The sequence below is a fragment of the Meleagris gallopavo genome, chromosome 1 (genome assembly GCF_905368555.1).
Source record: "Meleagris gallopavo chromosome 1, MGAL_WU_HG_1.1, whole genome shotgun sequence".
Lineage (NCBI taxonomy): Eukaryota > Metazoa > Chordata > Aves > Galliformes > Phasianidae > Meleagris > Meleagris gallopavo.
In genome coordinates this window covers 186,319,037-186,342,097 of record NC_139404.1, presented here as the reverse complement: position 1 = coordinate 186,342,097, position 23,061 = coordinate 186,319,037, and the positions used below count along the sequence as shown (strand labels likewise).

Sequence of the window (23,061 nt, the reverse complement as noted above, 5' to 3'; positions counted from 1 at the left end):
GATTCTTTGAGTTAATCCCACTATGTGACGTGGGAAATGTTTAACTTCCTGCAGTAGCTTCACAGAGAGAAAATAACAATCTCATTTTCCAGTTCAGAATGCCATTTGGTACTGTATCACAGAATCACAGAATGGCCAGGGTTGGAAGGGACCTCAAGGATCATCAAGTTCCAACCCCCTGCCACATGCAGGGCCACCAACCTCCCCATTTAATACTAGACCAGGCTGCCCAGGGCCCCATCCAAAGTGGCCTTGAACACCTCCAGGGATGGGGCATCCACAACCTCTCTGGGCAGCTGTTCCAGCACCTCACCACTCTCATAGTAAAGAAAACTGTATGTTTGAATCCATCAATGAAATGACAGAATGCCATAGATACGCTGTTTAACTGCAGCCTGAGTGTTTCTGAAGTCAAGCTATGACCTTTCATAAAAAGACTTTAGAGACCAGATCCTTTAGGTCTGATTCTGGATAATGGTAAGAGATGAAATGGGATGTCTATCATTTTTCTATCTTTTCACTTGCAAGATTTGTTGTGGCTTTTTTTTTTTTTGTCTTATCCAAAAAGTTCAAGTCTCTGTAAGGAGGTGTGTTTGTTCTATTGATATCTGAGGTTCCCAGAGCTCTGAGCTGATGCAGCATTTCCTGCAGACTTTGTGCTGAGTAGGAGACTTTCTAGAAAGTAGGAGCAGCAGTGACAAAGAAGCAGAGTTGTCCAGCAATCCCCATACAGTCGGCTCCTGGAATTCTAGAGTAGAGCAGCAGGTTAAAGGGTTTGTAGCTGGACATGTTAACTCATTTACCTGCACAACTCTTGCTCTGATAAAGAGTTGTGTGTTTCCTTATTTTATAACAGCTGGGCAATGTACTGGTAGGCATGTTAAGGGTCTCCTGGATAAAGCGAGCACTTCATTTTTTGTACATATACTGAAGTCTCGGTGATTCTTCACCCTGTTTTATACTGTATTCTGTAGAAAATACCTTTTATTCCCCCAGTAGCAATTGGAAGACCTAAATATGAAATGTGATTGTCAGTGGGATGTTTGGCTTGTGCTAATGTGTGGTTTTGATGCTCTTGTAGTATTTCCTTGCTTTCCACCAAGGAAAACTTTCAAAAACTGCAAATACATCTGAGGATGTAATATTTTAGAAAATTCTAAATTTAGAAAATTTAGAAAATGCAATTTAAATGATTCCAGTAATTGTTGAATATTCTCTCCTTTTCATTCATGAGTAAAATTTCATAACAATCCAAGTTCAGTTTCAGCAGTGATTTGGGCTCTGGGTAGCTGTTCTCATTCTAAAAGGCATCACTAAGTGAAATTGGCTGCTTTTTTAATTTGTTTTCTTCCTTGAAGTGAAATAGTGAATGTGTGCAGCCTGCTCTAATTGGCAGAGCTGTGGAGGTGGTGATCCATTTTACGGATGTGTGACAGCCCAGCTTTGGCTGTAATCTGTTTGCTAGCTTTGGCTGTAATCTGTTTGCTGAGGTGATGCAGTTAGACTACATCTGTCTACACTTCAGAAGGAAGTCCTAGGCTCCTCCACTGATAGGCATTGCAACAGTTAAAAGATGGGTCTGAGTTTTAGGTTTTCAGTTCTATTAAATTAATGCGAAACCTCATGAAGCCGTGGCTCAGTTAACCTTGCAGCTAGAGTAATTCAGTTTGTCTGTGTACATACAGCTTTCCATTAGTCTGCTTAGTTCAATTCAGCTGTATGTATCAACCAGCCTTTCAGCTTTGGATACAAGTGAAATTAGATGAATAAAGCAGGAAGAGAACACACACTTCTCATTCCATTATGCTGCCTCAGACTATGTAAGAACAACCATATAAATTTTAATAAAATCTTGCTTTCGTTTATTCCAGCAGAAGTTTAAATTTTCCACTTTATGATTGGACATCTAAATTTGTAGTGATTTTTATTGTGTAAGATACTGCTTTTACCTACATCTCATCACACTGAACATAGAACCATAGAATGGCCTGGATTGAAAAGGACCACAATGGTCATCTAATTTCAACCCCCTGCTATGTGCAGGATCGCCAACCACCAGACCAGGCTGCCCAGAACCATATCCAGCCTGGCCTTGAAAACGTGTAGCATTCGTGGAGTGATTCTAATCCATGCAGGCAGAGCAAGTTCCTGGTTTTTTTTTTTTCCCCACACAAAAGGCATTTGTTCTGTTACTTAACAGATGTGTCTGGTAGGATGTGTTCATACTTATTAGGATGTTTCAGATGGTTTCTCTGAAACTTCATACAGTCATTGCTTTCCAAGAGAGTCCTAATAATGAACTTTAGCTACTGCAGCATTTGGCATTGTCATCCAGAGAAATCATCCTTTTTCAGCCGTGGGAATGAGAAGTGTGTATAATTTTCATTACATCACTGGTTTTGGTGATACACTGGCTTTCTTTTTTCTTCTGAATGTAAGCTGGCATTGCTCACTGCTCATGTTATTTTAGCTGCAGAAGTATGAAATGAGGCTGATTGTGCCTTCTGCAGCAAGAATGAAAGTGATCTAACGCAGGTGGAAGTGATGAATAATCTTAGTTCTCTCTATCGATGTGAAATTTCTTATAAGCAAATCCTATTTGTATTTTGCTTTATTTTTAGGAGGGAAGACCTCACTGTATTTTCCTCAAATTTTCCTCAAATAATAATGCTTATCAGCTAAAGCAGCCACAGTATAACTGAAGTGTATTCCTTATCAAATTTCAAAAATGGCTGACTGTTGCTCACTTCTATGGTCAGCCCAAGTCAGTTGGAAGGTGCGGGTGTTTGGAGCAGATGAAGTGGTGGAGGCCACTGTCTGTGACTAGCATTTTGGTCGTCCTATTCTCTCAGCGACCAATTTTATAGAAATATCTTCCTAAATGATGTCTATATTTGAAGAACTCTTTCTTTCAGCTCTTGGAAGAGTTTTTATGGCTGAAATAGTGTGAACTTTGAGTGAAAGCCAGATCTAGTTGCAAAAAGTGAGAGCTTTCCCACTGGCCTTAGTAGATCTGGGATTTCTCTCTTGGTTCCAGCTGTAATTAATTCCTTGACTTACCATAAGTGAGTGATTTACTGTTTTTAGCAACTGTTTTTAGCTACAGTTTGATTATCTGTCTTCAGAGCACGTTGTGTAGTAGAACAATTTGATTTGATATCTGTCTCACTGGACTGCATTCCCATGTTCCACAAGGCACATCATCCTAAGGAGATGTGTGCAGACAAATGGCAGAGAAAGGAGTAACTGTAAGGTTGGAATTAGTACCTGCAGCTTTTCAGAAACGTCTCTTGGAAGTATTGCTTTCCTTAAATTAAAGAAATCATTTAACTGAAATGGATATGCTCACGAAGTTTTAGGTGTGAAATGCTAAGAGGGAGAGTATCCTCTCTTGGAACCCCTCTGAGAAGAACTATTCAACTGTAAGAATGGTTAGTATTTATCTGTAATTATCTGCAAGCACTGATGAATGCAAAATACAATTTTTTAAAAATAAATGTACATCAATATTGCTTTGCATGTAACACGTGTATAAATTATATTTTCAGGAAACTACTTGGAAAATTCTACTTTTGGTCTCCTGGCTTTGGTGCTGCTTTACCAGCTTCTTATATGGCTATTCTCATCGAAAGGAAAAGCAGGTACAGTTCATGTTAATGGATTTTTTGTATTATTTAATACTACTTCTTGTTTTGGTCATCTGACAATTCAGTTGTTTTTTTCCCTTCAAATTCTGAAGTGTTCTCCATTTGAACTAGTGTCCTTTGCAGCCTCAGTATAGGAGGCTATAGCGAAAAATTCTTTTTACCAAAGATCTGCTTTTTTTTTTTTTTTTTTTTAACATGAAGGAGTAATAGCATGATAGGGGGTGGGGAGACAGACTGAATGTCTCAAAGAGCTGAAGTAATCCAAACTGAAAGAAATGTAATGATAAAGAGAGCAGAGATTTTTGCTTATGAAATGATGCCACAGTTCAGCTATCAACATGAAATTCATTAGGAAGAGCATGGAGTTGGGAGAGGAAAGCTCTGAGTGATCCAAGGATAGCTGGAAGCTGCTATTTTTCGTGTGAGAAATGGCAGATGAAATCTGGGTTGTGAAGGTTGAATGTCTTGAAATGCAACTTCCACTGGTAGTTTGCATCAATAAAGGAAACTACAATGCTTAATTTAATATGGGATAAGATGGATGCCCTGTCCCTGGAGGTGTTCAAGGCCAGGTTGGATGGGGCCCTGCGCAGCCTGGTCTGGTATTAAATGTGGAGGTTGGCAACTCTGGCTGCGGCGGTGGTTGGAGATTCATGATCCTTGAGGTCCCTTCCAGCTCAAGCCATTCTATGATTCTATGTTTTGGTCATCTAGTTTGTGTGCCCTTTATTTGAAGTGGAAGTGATGACAAAAGTGTAGTGGAAGAAATTATTCTTTACAGTAAAAAGAGGTTTTAATCCTAGAGATGATGTGAACAACTTTTATGATGTCTATGAAAGTCTGAAAATTCCATATGCAGTCACTTCAAAATAACTGCAAATACACATATGTGTTATCACCTACTTGTCAAGCCCTAACTCTGAACTTCAGCTGTGGAGTTAAGCAGTACCCAACCTGAATTTTAAGTGAGACTGTCAGAGTTCTCTCCTCTGAAAATAACACACTATCTATTGTTTTTTGGGAACTGAAGAATGTTCCTTTATATGTAAGTAGTTCTGGAAAGGTGGTTGGTGCTTCTAAATCATATTACTGAAAGTAACTATAAAAGAAAAGGATCACAAAATTATGACTGCATTAATTTATTTAGGAAACTGAACTTTTTTTTTTTTAATTCCTTTCTAGCTGATTGATTTTCCTCTTACTATGGTTACTTCATAAAAGGGCAGATACCTTTGGTGCATCTTTTTGTATTTACTCAGACTCTGGAACTGTGTTGGCATCAGTATTTCATCTTACAATGCAAGCAAAAGTATATTTCACTTTTAATTAGAGTCACTTAACTTTTCCTACAGACCTGTTACAATGTGAGTTTTTCATACGTCAGGCTTCTGCTATTTCTAGACAAGATTAGATGGACTACCAGCCTCATTTCTTCCCACTTATGAGTTTCCTGTAATTTTCAGGATATTCTTGATCTAAGAGCTGTAACTACTGGTAAGCCCAAACTATATGGAGTTTTTACATGACAGTGGAACAGCTGTGAAAATCGTGCAAACCAAAAACTTCTGAGGTGCAGAAAGAGAGTCTGTAAGCAAATATTATGTCAAATGGCAATTTTTAAAAGCCTTAGTGGCAAAGCAAGAAAACTTTGGTGCTTTAGCAAGCACCTGTTTCACTTCTGAGATTTGGAAGCAATAAGAGCTGAAATAGGGATGTATGAAAATGATGAAAGTAGATAGAACATGTATGTGTATGGTATCCTAGGGCTTGTTAACATCAGTGTGGCCAGCAAGTCAAGGAGGTGATCCTCCCCTGCTGCTCTGCCCTGCTGAGGCCACATCTGGATTACTGCATCTGATTCTGGGCTCCCCAGGTACTGCATTGTTATTCCTTTGATAACATTTAGAAAATGTGTTGTATCTTCTGCTGAATAACTACAATTTGGGAGATGAAGGAAATTCAGATGTAGTTCTGTAGGAAATAAGGTGATCGTGCTGTTGGGCAGAAACATACCTGCTGCTGTGAAGGGAGCTTGAATATGAACGGTCACTGTTATTAATGACAAAAATAGATGAATGGCATTGAAAAGTGGGAAACTTAATTAGTTAAAAATACGGAAATGTATTTACACAGATGTGTAACTCTGTACAGTGTGTGAACTGCTTCTGCTGACAGACCCAGTGAGACAGGACTTTGATTTGAGAACTATCTGTTTGGTAGCTTCACTTAAAGGCAAAATGGAAATTTAATAGACTTCTGTAGTCTTTTAGGAAGGCAGCTTTGGACAAGGAGATATGGTGCCATTTTTAGTCATCTGCGGCGTAGCTTTCAACAAAGTGTATGGAAAAGTCTTGATTTTAGTTCATAAATATATCTCTACTCCTTTAAATTGCGGCTGACAGTGCCATCAAATCAGACTGTTGAATGTTGCTGTACCTGTGTGCCAGTCTTGCAGGATAATGGGAAAAAAAGATGGGCAGGCAGTCCTGCAGAGAACAGCTCCATGTGGCATAAACCTGAAGGGGGCTGTGTTTTCTAAGGGGCTGCAGAACTAGTTTGGTGATGGTTCATGTCTTTGTAACAAATAACTTAAGTTTTCATGGGATCATAGAACAGCCTGGGTTGAAAAGGACCACAGTGACCATGGAGTTCCAACCCCCTGCTATGTGCAGGGTCGCCAACCACCAGACCAGGCTGCCCAGAGCCACATCCAGCCTGGCCTTGAATGCCTCCAGGGATGGGGCATCCACAGCCTCCTTGGGCAACCTGTTCCGGTGTGTCACCACCCTCTGGGTGAAAAACTTCCTCCTAATATCTAGCCATTGCTATTTTCATGGCATTGGTGATGGAAAAAGGAGGTGGGATTGAGCCGAAGTGTCAAAGGTACTCAGAACGTGATCTGCATCATGTTATACTGCTAGTTTTCTTTAAGGACATAAGTTGTGCTTGAATTTATCCATGTGGGTTCTATTTTCTGAGTATACGGTATGACTGTTGTGGCCAGAGATGTAATTTGTTGGGGCGTGTGGAAAGGGCAAGCAATAAAACCACTTGTAAGTCATGATGGATGCTTGGGATAGGGATGTATGAATGTTCTGTGATAAAGAATGAGTAACATTATTATGATTAAGGAAAATGCTTTGATAAGAATGATTTCTTAGGTTGTAATTGAATGTAGATAGAAAAAAAAAAAAGTGAATATTTTGGTTTGCTTTTAATGTATTGATCATATTCTAACCCTTTGGTACCTCGTGTGGAGGTAACTCAGAGTTTCTACCTCTTTCTCGTGCTCCCTACAGCACGGAGTGCCTGCTAGAATAGGAGGACGCATCCTTACTGAGCAATACTGAGTTTGGAAAGTAACATCTGCCAACTCTTAGCTTCAGAGCTGGTGTGTGTTTCATGTTCTGAGAAGTGCACAGGGTTGGAGCTTCTTATTAAGTTATTGATGTCAGTCCTACCATGTTACTTCTTTTCTGTCTCTGTGGCTGATAGACATGATAAAAAACAAAAGAAATAGTGTTATATATGTTATGGCTTTTTGACATGCATAGAAAAAGTTCCTGGTGAAATGTACAGGTTCCCCAGAATATACATCCTTCTAATTCACTTTATTTGTCAGTTCTTTCAACATTTTAGTTACTCTTTAGATTTAACTAAATGATAGCGTAGTATTAGTGAGTATTAATATCCGTATAAAATATTAATAGTACTATTATAAGTGTATTTAAAGTAACATTTTCGTTTGCTTGTTCACTTTTTTTACATCTTGCATTAAGCCTAGTGTAGTGGTTGGTGACCCTGCACATCGCAGGGGGTTGAAACTGGATGATCCTTTTCAACTCAGGCCATTCTATGATTCTGTGATAAGCAGATGCAGTTTTCTTATCCCAGAATTTAATTTTGGAGTGTTGGATATTAAAGGTCTGTTAGTGTCTCTCCAGAAGCAGAGTTGACTCAGGTATGTTCATTTCATTAAGCCTGCTCAGGAAATCATCACATTGATCTCGTTAGTCTCTGTACAGAGTCGTTTTAGGGCACACTCCTCGGTTACTGCCACTGACATTGTCTCAAGCTTTCTACAAGAAGCACTTCTGCTGGTTTCTAACTTAAAAACAAACAAACAAACAAACAAAAAAACTGTTTTACTCATGCCCTTTGGCTTCTGTTTGTAGTTCTAAGCTTTTTAATGTCTAGTAAGTGCTATCAGGATGCCTGGAGCTCCCAGTTGAGGTGGGAGCAGCTCAGACCCAGCGATGCTGTGTTGTGGGCCAACTGGGGCTGCCGGGAGGTGAGGAAGTAACTGAGCCTTCTCGTTAAAATTGTCGTGAATGAAGCTGCTGAAATGTGCTGTGAGGCTTGGCCACAGCCTGTGTATTGCTGGAAGTATGACCAGATGGGCTGGGCTGTACCTTTCTGATTCCTGAGACAAAGGAGTCTGGCTGTTCAGTGAGCACCATTACTTCAGACATCTGTGATTAATTTTTTGCAAAGAAAAGAGTGATGCTTCCGCAAGTCTTTCATAAACCTGCTAATTCTCCAGGTTCTATTTTACTGATAGCTAAATGGTTAATTTCAGTTTGTTTAAACTCTTCTTTAAAAAAAAAAATATTAAAGAGTTTTAAGAATTACAAGTGATACTTTAAGAAAGGGTACAGTTACGGTTTTAATGAAATTAATTATCTTACTGCCTGGCTAACTTTTTTTCTGCCTTTGGTAACAATTAAGACAGAGAAACTGCAACTACATTCCCCTATAAGCTGTGAGGTGGCTCCAAAGAGACCCTTCTGGGATTGCCCCCACCACCCCACTGGCCAACAAATGTTTATGTATGGGCTGTTAACATTACAGTGGCGCCTGTCTCGTCTCTACGGGTATGACTGTGTCACTGATGGTGTTATAAAACCTGAGATTTAGGGCTTTTGTAATTTGGTTGTAAAATCTTGCTCTGGGCTACTATTGGCAGCAAGTTTTAATAGAGAATGTCGAGTGTTTTTTCATCAAGTTGCATGTACTGGACTCATTGCAGGGGAGTTGGATGGATGACCTTTGAAGGTCCCTTCCAACTTTAAGGATTCTGTGATTCTATCTGTATGTAAAAGGTGATACAGTGCAACAGTGTGTGTTAACAGAAGATACCTCTGCATGTATATTTGTGTTCTTAGAAAAAGAATGGAAGCATTTCTAGAAGAACTATGCAGTACTTTTAGAGTTCTGTGCATGTTAACCTGATGGCATGCTGTCACTCACTGGAGCTTCTCCCTTGCCACAAGAGCCATTAGCCTAAGTACATTACAAGGGTAGTAATAAAGTCTATGTTGTAAATAAATACATACATAAATTGATACTTTTTTTTTTTTGTGGGTTTTGTAGAATTCTCCTTTCAAATCCAAACTTAATATGTACTCTGTCCCTGGAGGTGTTCAAGGCCACGTTGGATGGGGCTCTGGGCAGCCTGGTCTAGCATTAAATGGGAAGGTTGGTGGCCCTGCCTGTGGCAGGGGGGTTGGAACTTGATGAGCCTTGGAGTCCCTTCCAATCCAAGCTTAGAATTCTATAATTTTTGTATAGACATATTTTGACCTGGGATGACAATTTCCTTTCTCAGTGTTTTATGGTTATCCAGTTTGATGCCGTATTTTTAGGAAGCTGCCAGTTTGGCAAGAGAAGGAGAGAATAATAGGCAAACAATCTCTTAACATTGCAACTGTATTTGCAAGCCTTAGGCTTACTTGCTACAGGTAAGGAATTGAGAGAGCAAGCTATTCTGTGTGATGATGAAAAAACCTCAGGTTTGGATCACTCACTTGGGTGTTCTGTACCATATCTGGTAAGGAGAGGTGGCAGGGAAACAAATTCTTTTGGACTTTTACCCCTGTAAAATGATTACTATTCTGAAATGCTGTAGAAGTGAAGTTAGTGGGAACACTTCTTTCTAAGCCAAAATACATTAAAATATATTGTTTTTCAGCAACTGTTTTTATGAAAGCCAACAACAGAGATGTACATTTTTATAGGAACAGCATGTAAACATTTGAACATGGAGTGCTGTGTGCTTTGAGGGCTGCTACTGCTGTAGTTATTGGAGGGAGAGAAAACACTGATTATTTCCAAGGCTGCTGGGGTGCAGGAGCCGATCTGGAAGATGCTGTGAGTCTGGGAACTCTGAACAGTGGCAGGTAGCCCAAGGCTGGCTGGGGTGTCTTTTGTGGAAAGCAGCATCTCCTGGAGATGCTCAAGGTCGGGCTGAACAGGACTCTGAGCAATCTGATGGAGCTGTAGGTGTCTCTGTTCATTGCAGGGGAGTTGGGCTGGATCACCTTTAGAGGTCCCTGTCAGCTCAAATGGTTCTATGATTCTGTGAATCTTAATCACTTAGAACTATGGGAGCTCCTGCCCTGTACAGAGCTAAAATACTTCTAATAAATTATTTGCAATAATTTGTCTTTCTGAAAAATGAGATCATCAGGCTTAAGCTATATTTGTCCTGATGCACTAAATTTCCGGTTTGAAGAGAAATAAAATGCCAACAGTAATAACCCGATATTTGACGTTCAAAAGACTGATGACTTCTGTACTCCGTGTGTGTATATCTGTCAGTCATAACTTTGTCAGCAGATGTCTATTTTTCATTTACTGTTTTACCATCGTGTGTTAATTCTGGAAAGAAATTTTGAACTTGATTTAACTTTATTCAGCTAAATTAATATTAATGTGGTAGACAGAGGTCAGGATGTAAGCCCAGGATTCTGTTACGTATCATACAAAAAAGAAATGGTGTGCCTTTTCCCAGTGGTGAAATTTATTTTTGCATCAGCCCAGAAATCTCTTTTCTATATGTTTTGGAAGTGAATGAGAATAGCAGTGACTATCATGGTGTTATTCTGTGGAAGGAAAGAATTCCAAAGCATTTGAACTTTGAACAAATTATGTTGTAGTGAGGTAATATTAAGTTTGAACTGATAACTCAGATGTGAGAACTGCTTCTTCTGTACTCTGTATATTTCTGAAAATCCCTATCCTGAGTTGCTCATTTTTTGCAATTTTTTTTTTTGTTATATAATGTTTATTTGCCTTTTGTGATTTTTACGTAGTATTTTTTTGGTTACATAGTTTTTCTTTGTAACATTTTATTGGATATTTCAAGTTTTTATTCAACTTGGCAGCTGAAGTACTTATCTACATTCAATTACGTAGAAAAAGAAGGCTGTAGGTCACATTACTTTGAAACTTGAATCATGATGAGGAGGTGGTGATTTGTGGTTATTCATGCTCTATTATTCAGATGAAGAAATAAGAAAGTAAGGGAAGTGTATAAATTCGGGATCTATATTGGAGAATGACAAATAATTGATAGATAAGAGGATTGATAGATAACTGATATATCAGGTAGTACATATAAGAACAAGCATTTATCTGATGTAGTTTAATGATGATCCCTTTCTGTAGCTTGCTGTCAGTGAGTCCTAGCATTGCTGGGGTTGGAAGGGACCCCTTCAGCTTCTAAATGCAGCCCTGCTCTGGCAGGGTCAGCTGTAGCTACCTGGCCACAAGCACGTCCAGTTGGGTTTTGAGCATCTCCTCCAAGTAGAGGCACCAATACAACCCTGGACAATGTGTTAGAATAGAATGGTTCTGTTGGAAGGGAGCTTCAGAGATCACCTAGCCCAACTGCCCAACCTCTTCAGGGCTAACCATAGCACATAGTTGGGTGCTGAGGACTGGAACAGGTTGCATAAAGAAACCATGGATGCCCCATCTCTAGAGGCATTTGTATTTTTATTTGAACACCTCTGCAGTTCCCTAGGTTTCCTGAGGGCTCACTGGATTAGGTACAAGAGCAAAAGTGAGGTTTCTTCATTGATAGTGCTGTAAGACAGCACAGGCAGTGGTTTTGAGCTCTGGACTATGTCTGTCAAGCTCACACGAGGCTAGCTTGGACGGACAGAGGGCAGTACTAAGGTTGGGTTATGCACTGATGGATCCCAGGTGGCTGTGTGCAGCCAACATAGTCTGTGCTGCTCCAGGTGAGACTTAACATAATAAAAACTTGGGTGTTCATTTTTTTTCCCATTATTCTAAGGACCACTTTTGATAAATCTTAGTTTTCAGCCTACAAAGTTAAAATTAAAAAGCCCAAACAATTAAAAGTGGTCATCTGAGCGTTAGTAGAAATTCTTATTGTTTTTTCATCATGAACGAGCACAAAAAAAAACCCTTCTCCTCCCATACCCAAATGTTGAAATGCCTGTAGAAAAAATGGTAAAATTCAGATATTATTGAACATCAGACTTTTCTGCAAGTCTGAGGTGAATTCAAACAACACAGGCAGTGGATTAATTGCTCAGTTCTGTCTGCTGCTCGCTCACATGCAGGAGACACTCACTTGGACTTCCTTGACCTAAACAAACACTTAATACATCTTCCGTGTCTGAATGCTTGCGTGTCACATGCAGCACCCAGAGGGGAATAATAGATATTCTGTTAATGTAGAGTAAGCTTCAGATGCTGTCTAGCTGAGCTGACTAGGGTGTTAGCTGATGTGGTGGTGAAAAGCTAGAGATGAGCCTAGGGGAATGATGATGGGGGCTGGGAGTGAGGCAAATGGCTCAGCTAAAGTGTGTCTACAGGTCTGGAGAGGAGAAGGCTCAGAGGTGAGCTTATGGCTCTCTCCCTCTCCTGTAGGGAGGTTATGGTGAACTGGGGGTTGGTCTCTCCTCCTTAGTAACCAGCAACAGGACAAGAGATAATGGCCTCGAGTTGCACCAGGGAAGGTTGAGGTTGGATGTTAGGAATAATTTCTTCTCAGACAGTAGTAATGCATTGGAGCAGACAGTCCAGGGACGTGCTGGAGTCACTGTCCCTGGAGGTGTTCAGGAACAGCACACGTGTGGCACTGAGTGACGTGGTCTTGACTGGTCACAGGCAAAGGCTGATGGTTGAACTGGGTGATCTTAGTGATCTTTCCAACCTCAGTGGTTCTGTGATTCTGTTGAGTAAGCTGATGTAGGAACTATCAAAAATGTTCTAAGCTCAGCTGTTGGTGTTTTAGATCTTTGAGCCTTAAAGACATAACATAATCAGTTAAAACTGAGCTTGGCAATAACTTTTCTGGTTTTGGTAGGTGAAAAGTCACGTTGATATCTGTGTGTGGTATCTGTCATGGGTAATCATCAAATACTGCTGTCCTGCCAGAAATTGACTTCTCAGACAGTGGGAATGTGTTGAAGTGACTCTCACTCAGCTTTCCTGCCTTTCTAGACAAGGTATGCACTGGCTTCAGACACTTCTTTTCCTGGGACCCTTCGTGCTTTAGGCCTTTTTGAATGTAGGCAAACTCTTAGCCTTGATAGTACGTATGCTGTATTACTCACTCATGGCTCCTAACTGGATTTAAAGCCTGTTTATAATGCAGCTTAATATACCATCCTTCAGGGTTCTACCAGGAAAAAAAACATAAATGGCTCTGTATGATGGCAAGTCTAACCCTATAGCCTGTTTGCATTGGAATAGTTGGTGTCTCCTTTTGTGAAGGTAAGGTCATTTCCACTTAACTGCACAATAGGAAAAGATGCAGTAATCTGCTTGAGTCAGATTGACTTGTTATTTTGCCTTTTTGCTTCTTGCTTCAGGTACTTTGGAAATGGTTTTTATCTGTAATTGTTAAAGCAGCTTGTGTGTTAGAAGAAAATAAGCTCTGAACATGAAAACAAAACAGTAGCTACTAGTTCTGAAGGCTGGAAAAAGAGCTTAAGTTTTTTGAGAAACATGCCAAGCTGATGGTTTGAGATATTAAACAAAATACTGTACATCTCTGCAATATCCTAAGATTTTTATGCTTTTTTTTCTCTTTTTCCTAACTTTCACTAACAGTCCTTTGCATGTCCTCTCTTTGCTGTGACACAGTAATGATTTATAGCAAAACAGAACAAAATTTGAGCCTTGTGCTGCTGGGTTCTGCAGAGCCTTGTGCTGGCTGAGCTGCACTGGCTCTGGGAGCAGAACAAAACCAGTGTTTTCTTCTTGATCAAGTGAGCCAATTAAAAACAATTCTGGTATGATCAACAGTCCAAAGAAATTGTTATTTGCTGCCTTATTTAATGGGAGATAGGCCTTCTTATACCAAGAATGTTAATGATATAAAAAATTGCCGGAAATCCTTCATTTCTTCTCCTGAGATTTGCACAGCTTGTTATTCTTCTGTTATCTACTGGTCAATCTTTTTATGAAAGTAGCAAGTGTTTTGGAATCTGATTTTTATCTCCTCATGAAATCTTGTGAGGTTAAATCACCCTTACCTTAAGTGCTCTCACCCACTGTAGCTCTGCTTTTGCTTTGGCTCTGGGTCTGTAGACGCCATGAGGAAACTGGGAGAGGGGGAGAGGAATGATGAAAGAAAATCTGTATAAAATTAGAGTAGAAAACAGTTAAAAAATCAAGCCGTTGATGCTATCTTGTGTTACACTAACTGGAAACTCAGTAAGAATTATTGGTACTAATTTAACTGGAATGTATTACTGTAGATATATTTTCCTTTTGGCTTCTGTCCCTCTCTAGTTTTCTCATACCCTTTCTTTGGCACATGCTCAAATCAAAGCACATGTTGTGTTTGCTTTTCCTTTTAAGAACAACAAATTCTGAGTATTGTGAAGAATAAAATAACCATTTTACTTAACATATAATGTGCTCAGCAATTGCTTATTTGCAGTTTTGAGCAACTTTAAGTTGAAGGACTTAGAAGTGTCCGTTTCCAACTTTAAGCCATCCCAAAACTGGCAATTCAGAGTCCTTTAAAACATGGTGGGCTGTGGGCCCTTAAGCTGTATGTTTCGATGGGAAGTTTTGTGCCTGAAGGTGCTATTTGTGTGACGGATTTGCCACTGGTATTTACTCAGCTCCAAAAGTAATGGTTTTCTTTTTTGAAAACTTATTGCTAAGGTCTGTTTTCTTAATTTTCTGCATTATTTTGAAAGCTTATCTGTTCCTGCTGATTCTAAGTGAACTTTTGCACCAGGATTTCACTGCTGGCCTCCAGCTGCCAGTAGGAAATCAGTGGGTGTGAGAGATTAACGATACCCTAAGCATAATCAGCACTTCTTGTGTTATTACAGGGATGCAATCACAACTCCACATCTATCGTTGGTTGGCTTTTGGTGTCAAGCTGCTGTGGAGCAGAGAAAATCCTCTTCACGTTGACCTTTTTCTTTTCGGGGAAAGCTGTGATTTGTGTGCTTGATTTAAATCTGCAGGTTCTGAAGTGGTGTGCTTTACAGTGCGGGGGGAGGAAGGTGGGGAGGGAATTCTTCCTGTTTTTGCAGACCACAAATCCTGTCTGGGGACCCATTACAAACTATTATGTTAGCTTCTTAGTTTAGGCTCAGAAATTCAGGTCAGAGTTAACTCTTTCTTTCTATTATTTTTAATTTCTTTATAATTCTTTTTCTCAGGATGACTGTAAAGTTTTCAAACTTTACCATGACAAGTCAGTACAGCATAAATGTCTGCTTTTCATTTGCTAAGCACTGCACTCCATATTTACCTTTGAATCCGCTGACTCCTTTGAAAATAGTTATACTTGTGATTTTAGAGGATCTAGAAAATGATTATTGGTGAAAATAAAGTGCTGGCTGTCAGAGTGTGCAGCAGATCCAGCAAGCAGTGATATTCATATTAAATTCAAAGTTGAACTTGGAGGAACCTTCTTAAAAATTATATTTTTTCAGAAAGATGACATTCGTTATGTTAAATCTGCCTGTGGTTCAGACCTTGTTATATAAGTCTCAGAAAGAGATAAGTTTGACATGCTCTGTTCTGGCACCTATTTACTCTCAACTCAGACCTGTCAATGTGACAACAGTAGGAATTCTTGGAGGAGCAAAGCGCAAGACTGAAATGTTAGGAGTGTGATGTTTTGAAGCAGGCAATGAGTTCAAAAGCTTTGTGAATGAGCTCAAACAATGCTTGTCTTAGCAACTGTTGGGCATTTTTATTTTTACCTAGCTTTTAAAATTTACTGTATACAGGGACAAACACAACCCATTGGCGAGGCTGCTTAAGAAGAGAACTCATGCTGTTAATTGCGTGCATCAAGATTGCTAACACTCTGCTGCTGTGTGCTGAGGCAGTGGGAATTGCAGCAGAACGTGGGGCTGGGATGTACTTGGCCATTGTGCACCTTGCTCCATGGTGCTGTTTTACTGCTCACTCTTACAGCTATCACCTGTTCTCTCTGGAAGTGGCAAATGTTTAGTAAATTTATGTGAATTTTTATGCACAATGTTACTCATGCTCTAGTTCTTTTGTGTTATTTGTGGTCTGGTCACTTTTTCCTCTTTAGTTTTGAGCAAGAAAAACAGTGATTGTAAAAAGTCAGACTGGTAAAAACAAAACAACCAAAACATATTTAAGAGTACTTCAAATCCATTTTATTAGTTAGAATGAACATCTAGATTTAAGAGAGCCTACTTGGAAGGGTTTGTAGTATAAATGAAATAAGGCATTGACATAGGCTGCGCAGAGAGGTGGAGGAGTCACTGTCCCTGGAAGTGTTCAGGAGCTAGGAGATGTGGCACTGAGGGACGTGGTCAGTGGGAATGATGGGGATGAGCTCATGGTTGGCCTAGGTGGTCTTAGAGGTCTTTTCCAACCTTAATGATCCTACGATTCAATAGAGAAACCAATGTTTTGAACTTAATATTGTAAAAAAAGTTCTTAATGAGAAAACCACTTGACTGGAATGCTGTCTATTAGGTTTGTTAAATTGGAGAGAGCAAGACAAGAAATTCTAAAAGGAGGAATGAATATTGATGAGAAATAGCTTAAAGATCGTAGGTGTCAAACCATAGATAAGAAGAGAGAACTGGCTGTGAGTTTTGTATGAAAAAACTTCCTTGTTGTATTTTAAAAATTAATATGACTTGCTGTTATGTTAAAGAAAAGATCATATTACTTGTGATGGTCAAGTTATTATTTGAGTTTTATAATCTGTCAAGCCAAGCCAGAGAACATTCTTTAGCAAGCTGTCACACAGACAACATGTTGTGGTGCAGAATTGGACAGTGGTCGTTGCTCCTCCTGGTGTGAGCAGGGTCTTTACCTCCTTTAGGGTAAGGAGGTAAAGGGGAACTGGAATTTGGCCTCAATCAATGTTTTCCAGAATTTATAGCACTTAGAATCATCGAATCAATAATGTTGGAAAAGACCTCCAAGATCATCCAGTCCAACCATCCACCTGCTATCAATATTTCCCCACTAAACCATGTCCCTTACTACAGCTAAAGGCTTCTTGAACACTCTTACAGAAAAGTGTAAATACCTTGCTCATGGAAAGATGAGTTCAAAGGTTGAAATTGGTGCTTTGTGATTTCTTTTGATTTTACAATTCTCTTGATTAAACAAAGAAGTGGAAAGCTTTAATCTGCTTTCTAATTTCCTGTACTTTCATTTCTAGTCCTTGAAAATGAGCTCGGAAAAGAGCTGTGTGTGATTAAAATCTTAGACAACGTGATTCAAAAGGTGAAGGGGCTCAGTTTTGTACCCAAGAACCCCCTGTAACTGGTGCCCTTCCCTCAACTTGTGCATGGTGGTGGATGTCTGTTGTGGTCTGGGGTTGCCTAAAGGCCACCTGTAAAGGGAACTGATCTCTTCCCTTGACCTCCTACCCACACTTCTGGTAGTACAGCCCTGTGTGCTGCTAGGCTTCTTTGCTATTTCTGTCCTATAGCTTTTTTTAAAAAAAAAAACAACAAAAAAAACTTTGTGGAGTTATTTTAGTCTCTTTCCTCTGAGCAGTACAGTCACAGGAATGTGTTGTTCTTTGAGCTTCATAGACCAGAGTTGAAGAGCTATTGCTGTTTGAATTTGGTCTGAATGCTACTAAGATGTTCAAACAGCAAGTTATACTTAGTGAAACCTTTCTTTGAGGTGTAAATCACAGAATGGCCTGGGTTGAAAAAGAGCACAGTGACCATCCAGTTCCAACCCCCTGCTATGTGCAGGGTCATCAACCACCAGACCAGGCTGCCCAGAGCCACATCCAGCCTGGCCTTGAATGCCTCCAGGGATGGGGCATCCACAGCCTCCTTGGACAACCTGTTCCAGTGTGTCACCATCCTCTGGGTGAAAAACTTCCTCCTAATACCTAATCTAAACCTCCCCAGTCTCAGTTTAAAACCATTCCCCCTTGTCCTATCAAATGAACAGGAGAATTATCTGGGAAGCATGTGTCCTTTCATTTAAACATTAAGAATGGAACAGATTTATAGAAAATTGTTCAGCCACAGATGACGTGAGGTGTCTTGGATAACTGCACTTGGAAACATTGCCTTTTTAGTTCTATAACATACAAGAATACAGGTGCGGCTATCTTGGATGCTGTCTTAAGTATGTGCTCTAGTTCAGCCTTGGCTAACCTTGTCAACCTTCCATTAATTGTTTCCCACCACTTTCTCTGAATAAAAGATTCTGTGTGTCACCGGGGACTGTGTAGGGTGTGGGAAATTTTATCAGTGGAAGGGAAGCAATGGGAAGCTAAGGCGAAGGTCTTGAGGAGAGCAACCTCTGAGAGAGTGGGCATGGACAAAGTGTTAGCTGTCTTTAAGCCTTCCAGAGCAGATGATTACGCATGGCTGGCTAATTATTATTGTTACTTAATTATTTCCAGCACTTGTAATACTGTTTCCCAATTGTATGTGCCTCTTATTTACCAGCTGCATCTTTAAAGCAGTCCTTGGTTTTATCAATGACCCTTTTGCTTGGAATAACTCCATCTTTCAGTCCTGTTTTCCATCAGCTGCCAATATTACAAAATAGTGCAACACTTTCTGAACTTCCACCTGCTTTTTACCAGTGAGTTCACAGTTGGGTTAAGTTTGCTGGATCACATTTGCACAAGGTTGGGAAGAACTTTTCTTTTTTTTTTTTTTTTTTTTTTTTTTTTCCAGAAACATGGGGATATTTATTGCTATAGTAGTCACAGAATGAGTTTGAGAAAAACAACAACCTATTTCTGCTTAGAGTTCAGCAGGCAGATTTGCTACAGGCACTTTCAGATGATGTCATATAGCAGCTTTCTGTACTTCCAGCTCCAGCAGTTACTTCCTTGGGCACTTTCATTGTGTGCGAGTGCTTTCCCTCCTCCTGACCACCTCCTTTTTGTATTGGTCTCACTGCAGCTGCAGTGCAGCTTCTTGTTTCTTTCCTTCCTCTCTTCTAGCCCCTTTTCCTTTCTTTGTCTTCGCAGGTCGTGCTTTACATTTGGCCAAGAGGGGACCATAAGGGAAGCTAAAACTTTGACAGATAGAGTTCCTAGTTTTTTAGTACTTCATTTGATTTATTTTTTATGTGGGAGGCCAAAGCCACTCCATCTGCATGTCATCTCTGCCCATGTGATACAGATGCTGTGGGAGGGAATCCACCAAGTTATCACCATGCTACTCACATAGTAACAGTTGTCAGTGTACACACTATGCTCTGAAAGCTGCATCTGTCACCGGTGGAAGTTGCCTTTGGGTTAGTATGTTACTGCAGGTTGAACTGCAGTCCTGGTGTTTTCCAAAAGGCTCAAAGTGCGCTGAGTTGGCAGGATAGCTGTCAAGTGTAAATTTAATGCTGTTTCCAATCACTTGTTTGTACATTTATCCTGAGCTTTTTATACTTGTGCAGGAAAAGGGAAAAAAACAAAAAACAACCAACCAACCCCAAGAAACATCAATTTTTTTTTTTTTTTGGTCCTATGTGAGAACAAACTAAAAAAATGTGCATAATTGGGAGCAGTAACACAACAGTGGTATTTAGTCACCTGAAACTGGCTGCAAGATTCAGTAGTTGTTTGTGGACCAGTTCGAGTTCAATTCATTTACCACCCAAAGTGAATTTTCACTCCCCCTTGGTCAGAAGCAGCATGCAGGATTTTGATACTTTGTTATGAGGTATAGAAGTCTAATTGCTTTAACAGTTGTGGATATTATTCCCTATCTTTTTATTTCTTCTGTTTCCTAACTTCACCAGATCTTCAGTTTTGAGCTTCCGGCTGCCTGTGATTTTGATTTGCTTGCTTGTGCAATTGCAGTGATTGCAGGTTATTTTGTGAACATACAGTTCTGTTAAGCACCCCACGAATGCTCAAAACTTAAAACTACAAGCCTGGGTTGGACCTTTCATGTTGTCACATCAAAACAAAGAAAACCAAACCAGAATGATGTGAAAACAGATGAATTCAGGTTATAAACTCATTTCCATATTAGCAATTAAACATGTAGCGCTGTTGTGTTTTTGGAATTGGTGTGTAGCAACACTGGGAACAATGCAAAAAATCCCAAATTCTCCAAGGCTGATAGTAAAATCAAGATGCTATGAGCAATAGTCAGGTAAGAAATGCTGACATTGTGCCTGTAAACTGTAAAAGCTAATCTCTGTAGAAGAGAGAAGACAAATGAGGGCAAAGGAAATCTGTAGTTGTAAGTGCAAAACCTTTCTCAAAGCTCACTGACTGGTGAATGACATACAGAAAATAACTATATTTTTGATAGCTGGACCTTTTGGAAACTTCTGATACAATCTGCTGCTGCAGCAGCTCACATCGATGTAGCCAGAGCTCACTATTTGGTCTTGTATTGGAAACATGGGGCAGCATGAGCCCAGATTTGTTTTTAATATCCAGCTAGTGGCACCACATGGTGTGAGGCATCATACAATAGAAGGGGAACAAAGAAGAAACTTGGTGAAGGTTTGTAGAAGAAAAAGCAGTGGCACTGTGGCTCTCAGCTGGAACAGGTGGGCATGCTGCTTTGTGCCATAACATCTGCATTGTCCATTTCAGTAGAAAACACTTTTTGTGAGAATATAAGGAGAATATAAGCAGAATGGTGAAGGCATCTTGGATGACACTGCACTTGCCCCAGGTAAAAGTTTACACGGAAGCAGTTTCTGTAAATTCCCAGTTTAACTTTGGCTGATTGCTGATAACGCTTACATTATCATTTCCTGCACAGGCTTTTAGATCTGGTACGTGCTGTGGAACCCAAGATGCCTTACCTCTCCCTGTGTGACAGCCTCAAGGCTCGTGCAGTACAAGTTATACATAGTAACTCGGTCCATGTAATTCCTCTCTGCTTTGATTCTGTGCTATGGAGGTGCTATTTTTGGTTTCATATCTGTTTTCCTGCAGGATGGTGATGATTCATCCCCCATCAATAAACCACTTACTAAACTCTCTTCTTTAATAAGATGTTCAGATGCTTAAGGTACTTTTATTTGATTGACAAAATGTTTAATCTATTCACTGATTCTATCATTTCTGTTTATAGGAGAGGTCTCCTCACAATTTACATGGCAAATCAAGTAAGTAATCCTTTATTCAAATGGTAAAAATATGTGAGATCATTGGAATTCTTTTTGAAAACCGCTATCAAATACTGTGCACACAAATATTTACCAGATGGTTGTACCAGTTTGGTTTTTTCTCATGAAAAAAATAGCAGTAGTAAGTTATCTAAATTCGTACTTTGTACCTTAACTTTTTCTAAAAATGTACTTTTATTACATGATCATACTTTGGGAATGACTGTATTATACCAAAATAATTATCTAACCAGCCTGAAACACTGTACTTTATTGGGGCCTTGAGGGAATCATGCAGACTTTGAAGATTCATTAATAGAAGTATTGAGGCAAAGGCAATTTCTTGCAGCACAGATCAGAGTGATAACACTGATACTTTCTCTTCCATTCTGGTAAGTCATTGTTGGTGACAGTTGTAATTCTGAGGATTCTTGGAAGACATTCAAAAAGAGATGATGTTACAATGTCCTACCAAGTAAATATTCTACCCATATAAATAAATGCATTTACAAACTCTATTAGAATTCCCTCTCAAATTTAGGTGTGTAAAAAAATTTCTTGTAGACAGGAATTGGTTCTTGGGCTGTCCTGAAATAGCCAGACTAGGGTTCACTGACTTCAGAGGAGAGTAATTTAATTCTCACCGTGAATTATATTGATTTCAACTACTGTTTTTATCTTCTATAGCTGTGTGATCTGGATGGTTCGTACCCTATCCTTTAAGATTCCTTTTCTTTGTAAAGTTGTTTCTAATTTGAGGAGGAGACTAACCATTTTCTTGAAATTAATATAATTCTATGTTCAGATCCTCAATAACATGCTAATGTGGCATTGAATTCCTACAAAGGTAACTTTAATATTGAAAAGTTTGAGTTTTTCTTTGAACCAAGAGCAGCAACTCTGTAGAAACTTCTTGTTCAGGATGTGCTGGTGGTCATGTCATCATTCATTGGGGGCAGACTTTTCAAGAGAAGGACAAAATAGGTGTGCTTGACAGCAACACTCTGAGTGTCCCAATTCTGAGAAAGCTATCACTATGTTTGCAGCTCTTAAACTGTGATACCAGCAGCTCATTGGGCAGTTCAACAGTGTTATAAAGGAAAAGTCAACAAATATAATTCTATTTTAAAGAGGCTGTTTGATTCCGTGAGTGTTGTGTTCAGCATAATGGTTTATTTTAGTCACATGTGTTTGAACTTTGGACAGCCAAGGATTTGCCCTATAAATTGCCCTTGATCATGATGTACTTTCCTTCTTAGTAAGCTGTGTAATCACTGTGAATGTTTGCCTACCTGTGTTGCTTGTCTCTGGTTTAGAACTTTATATGCTTGATTAAGATTTACTCATAACTTTACAATTCCTTTAAAATAGTTGTTATCTCTAGGTTGCAGCATGTTCTGAAAGGTGGCAAGCTGCACTTATTAATGCTGTTATCCACATTTCAGAGCTGGAGCGTAATGTGACTTAAGCTAACTTTTAGGTAATGAAAATGCAACGTGTAACTGGAACGTGAAGTGACTCTTGCATTCTGTAATACTATCTTCAGAGCCTATTAAAGTGTTCTTTGAACAAAACACACTGCATTGTTTTGTTTCATGTTTGCTAAAGTATATTTTGCAGCCTGAGCAACAATAATTGTGGCTTTCTGTGTGATTCGTTATGAGTGCTTTTGTCTAGTTAGAGGGGGGTAATTGTAATTAGGTTTATTGCTTATTACAAGCAATTATCTTGGCTATCAATTCAGTGAATTTTTATAGCCATACTAGAACTTCTAAAATAGAAATTTGTTCTTACTATCCTATTGGCAATGGTCAACAGTTTGTGCTAGAGATGAACTTATGTAGTGAAATGGGCACAGATATATTGAAGCCAGTATATGGCTGCTGTTATGGAGTGGAAGGCAGGAGGTGGAAGAACTCTTGTTCTGGGCAATAACATATTTATTGATTTTTATTTATTTATTTTTTTATTTTTTCCATCTTGAGCTACGTAAGTGTCATGACTAATTGTAAGTAATCCAGTAATTATAGATTTGTGACCCTGAACTCCCAGGCTGTATTTTCTGACTGCTTAC

At 39.4% G+C, this 23,061-nt stretch overlaps 1 protein-coding gene across 3 annotated transcripts in view; it reads left to right on the top strand.

Annotated features, from left to right (window-relative positions):
• TMEM135 (transmembrane protein 135) overlaps positions 1 to 23,061 on the top strand; it is a 166,869-nt gene that overhangs the window by 15,448 nt on the left and 128,360 nt on the right. For 2 of the 3 annotated variants that reach the window (XM_085216409.1, XM_085216410.1), the window contains exons 3-4: positions 3,549 to 3,641; positions 20,954 to 20,987. In XM_085216409.1, the coding sequence (XP_085072535.1) occupies positions 3,549 to 3,641; positions 20,954 to 20,987 (127 nt within the window). The remainder of the gene's footprint in view (positions 1 to 3,548; positions 3,642 to 20,953; positions 20,988 to 23,061) is intronic. The other variant, XM_085216411.1, reaches the window with a different exon arrangement.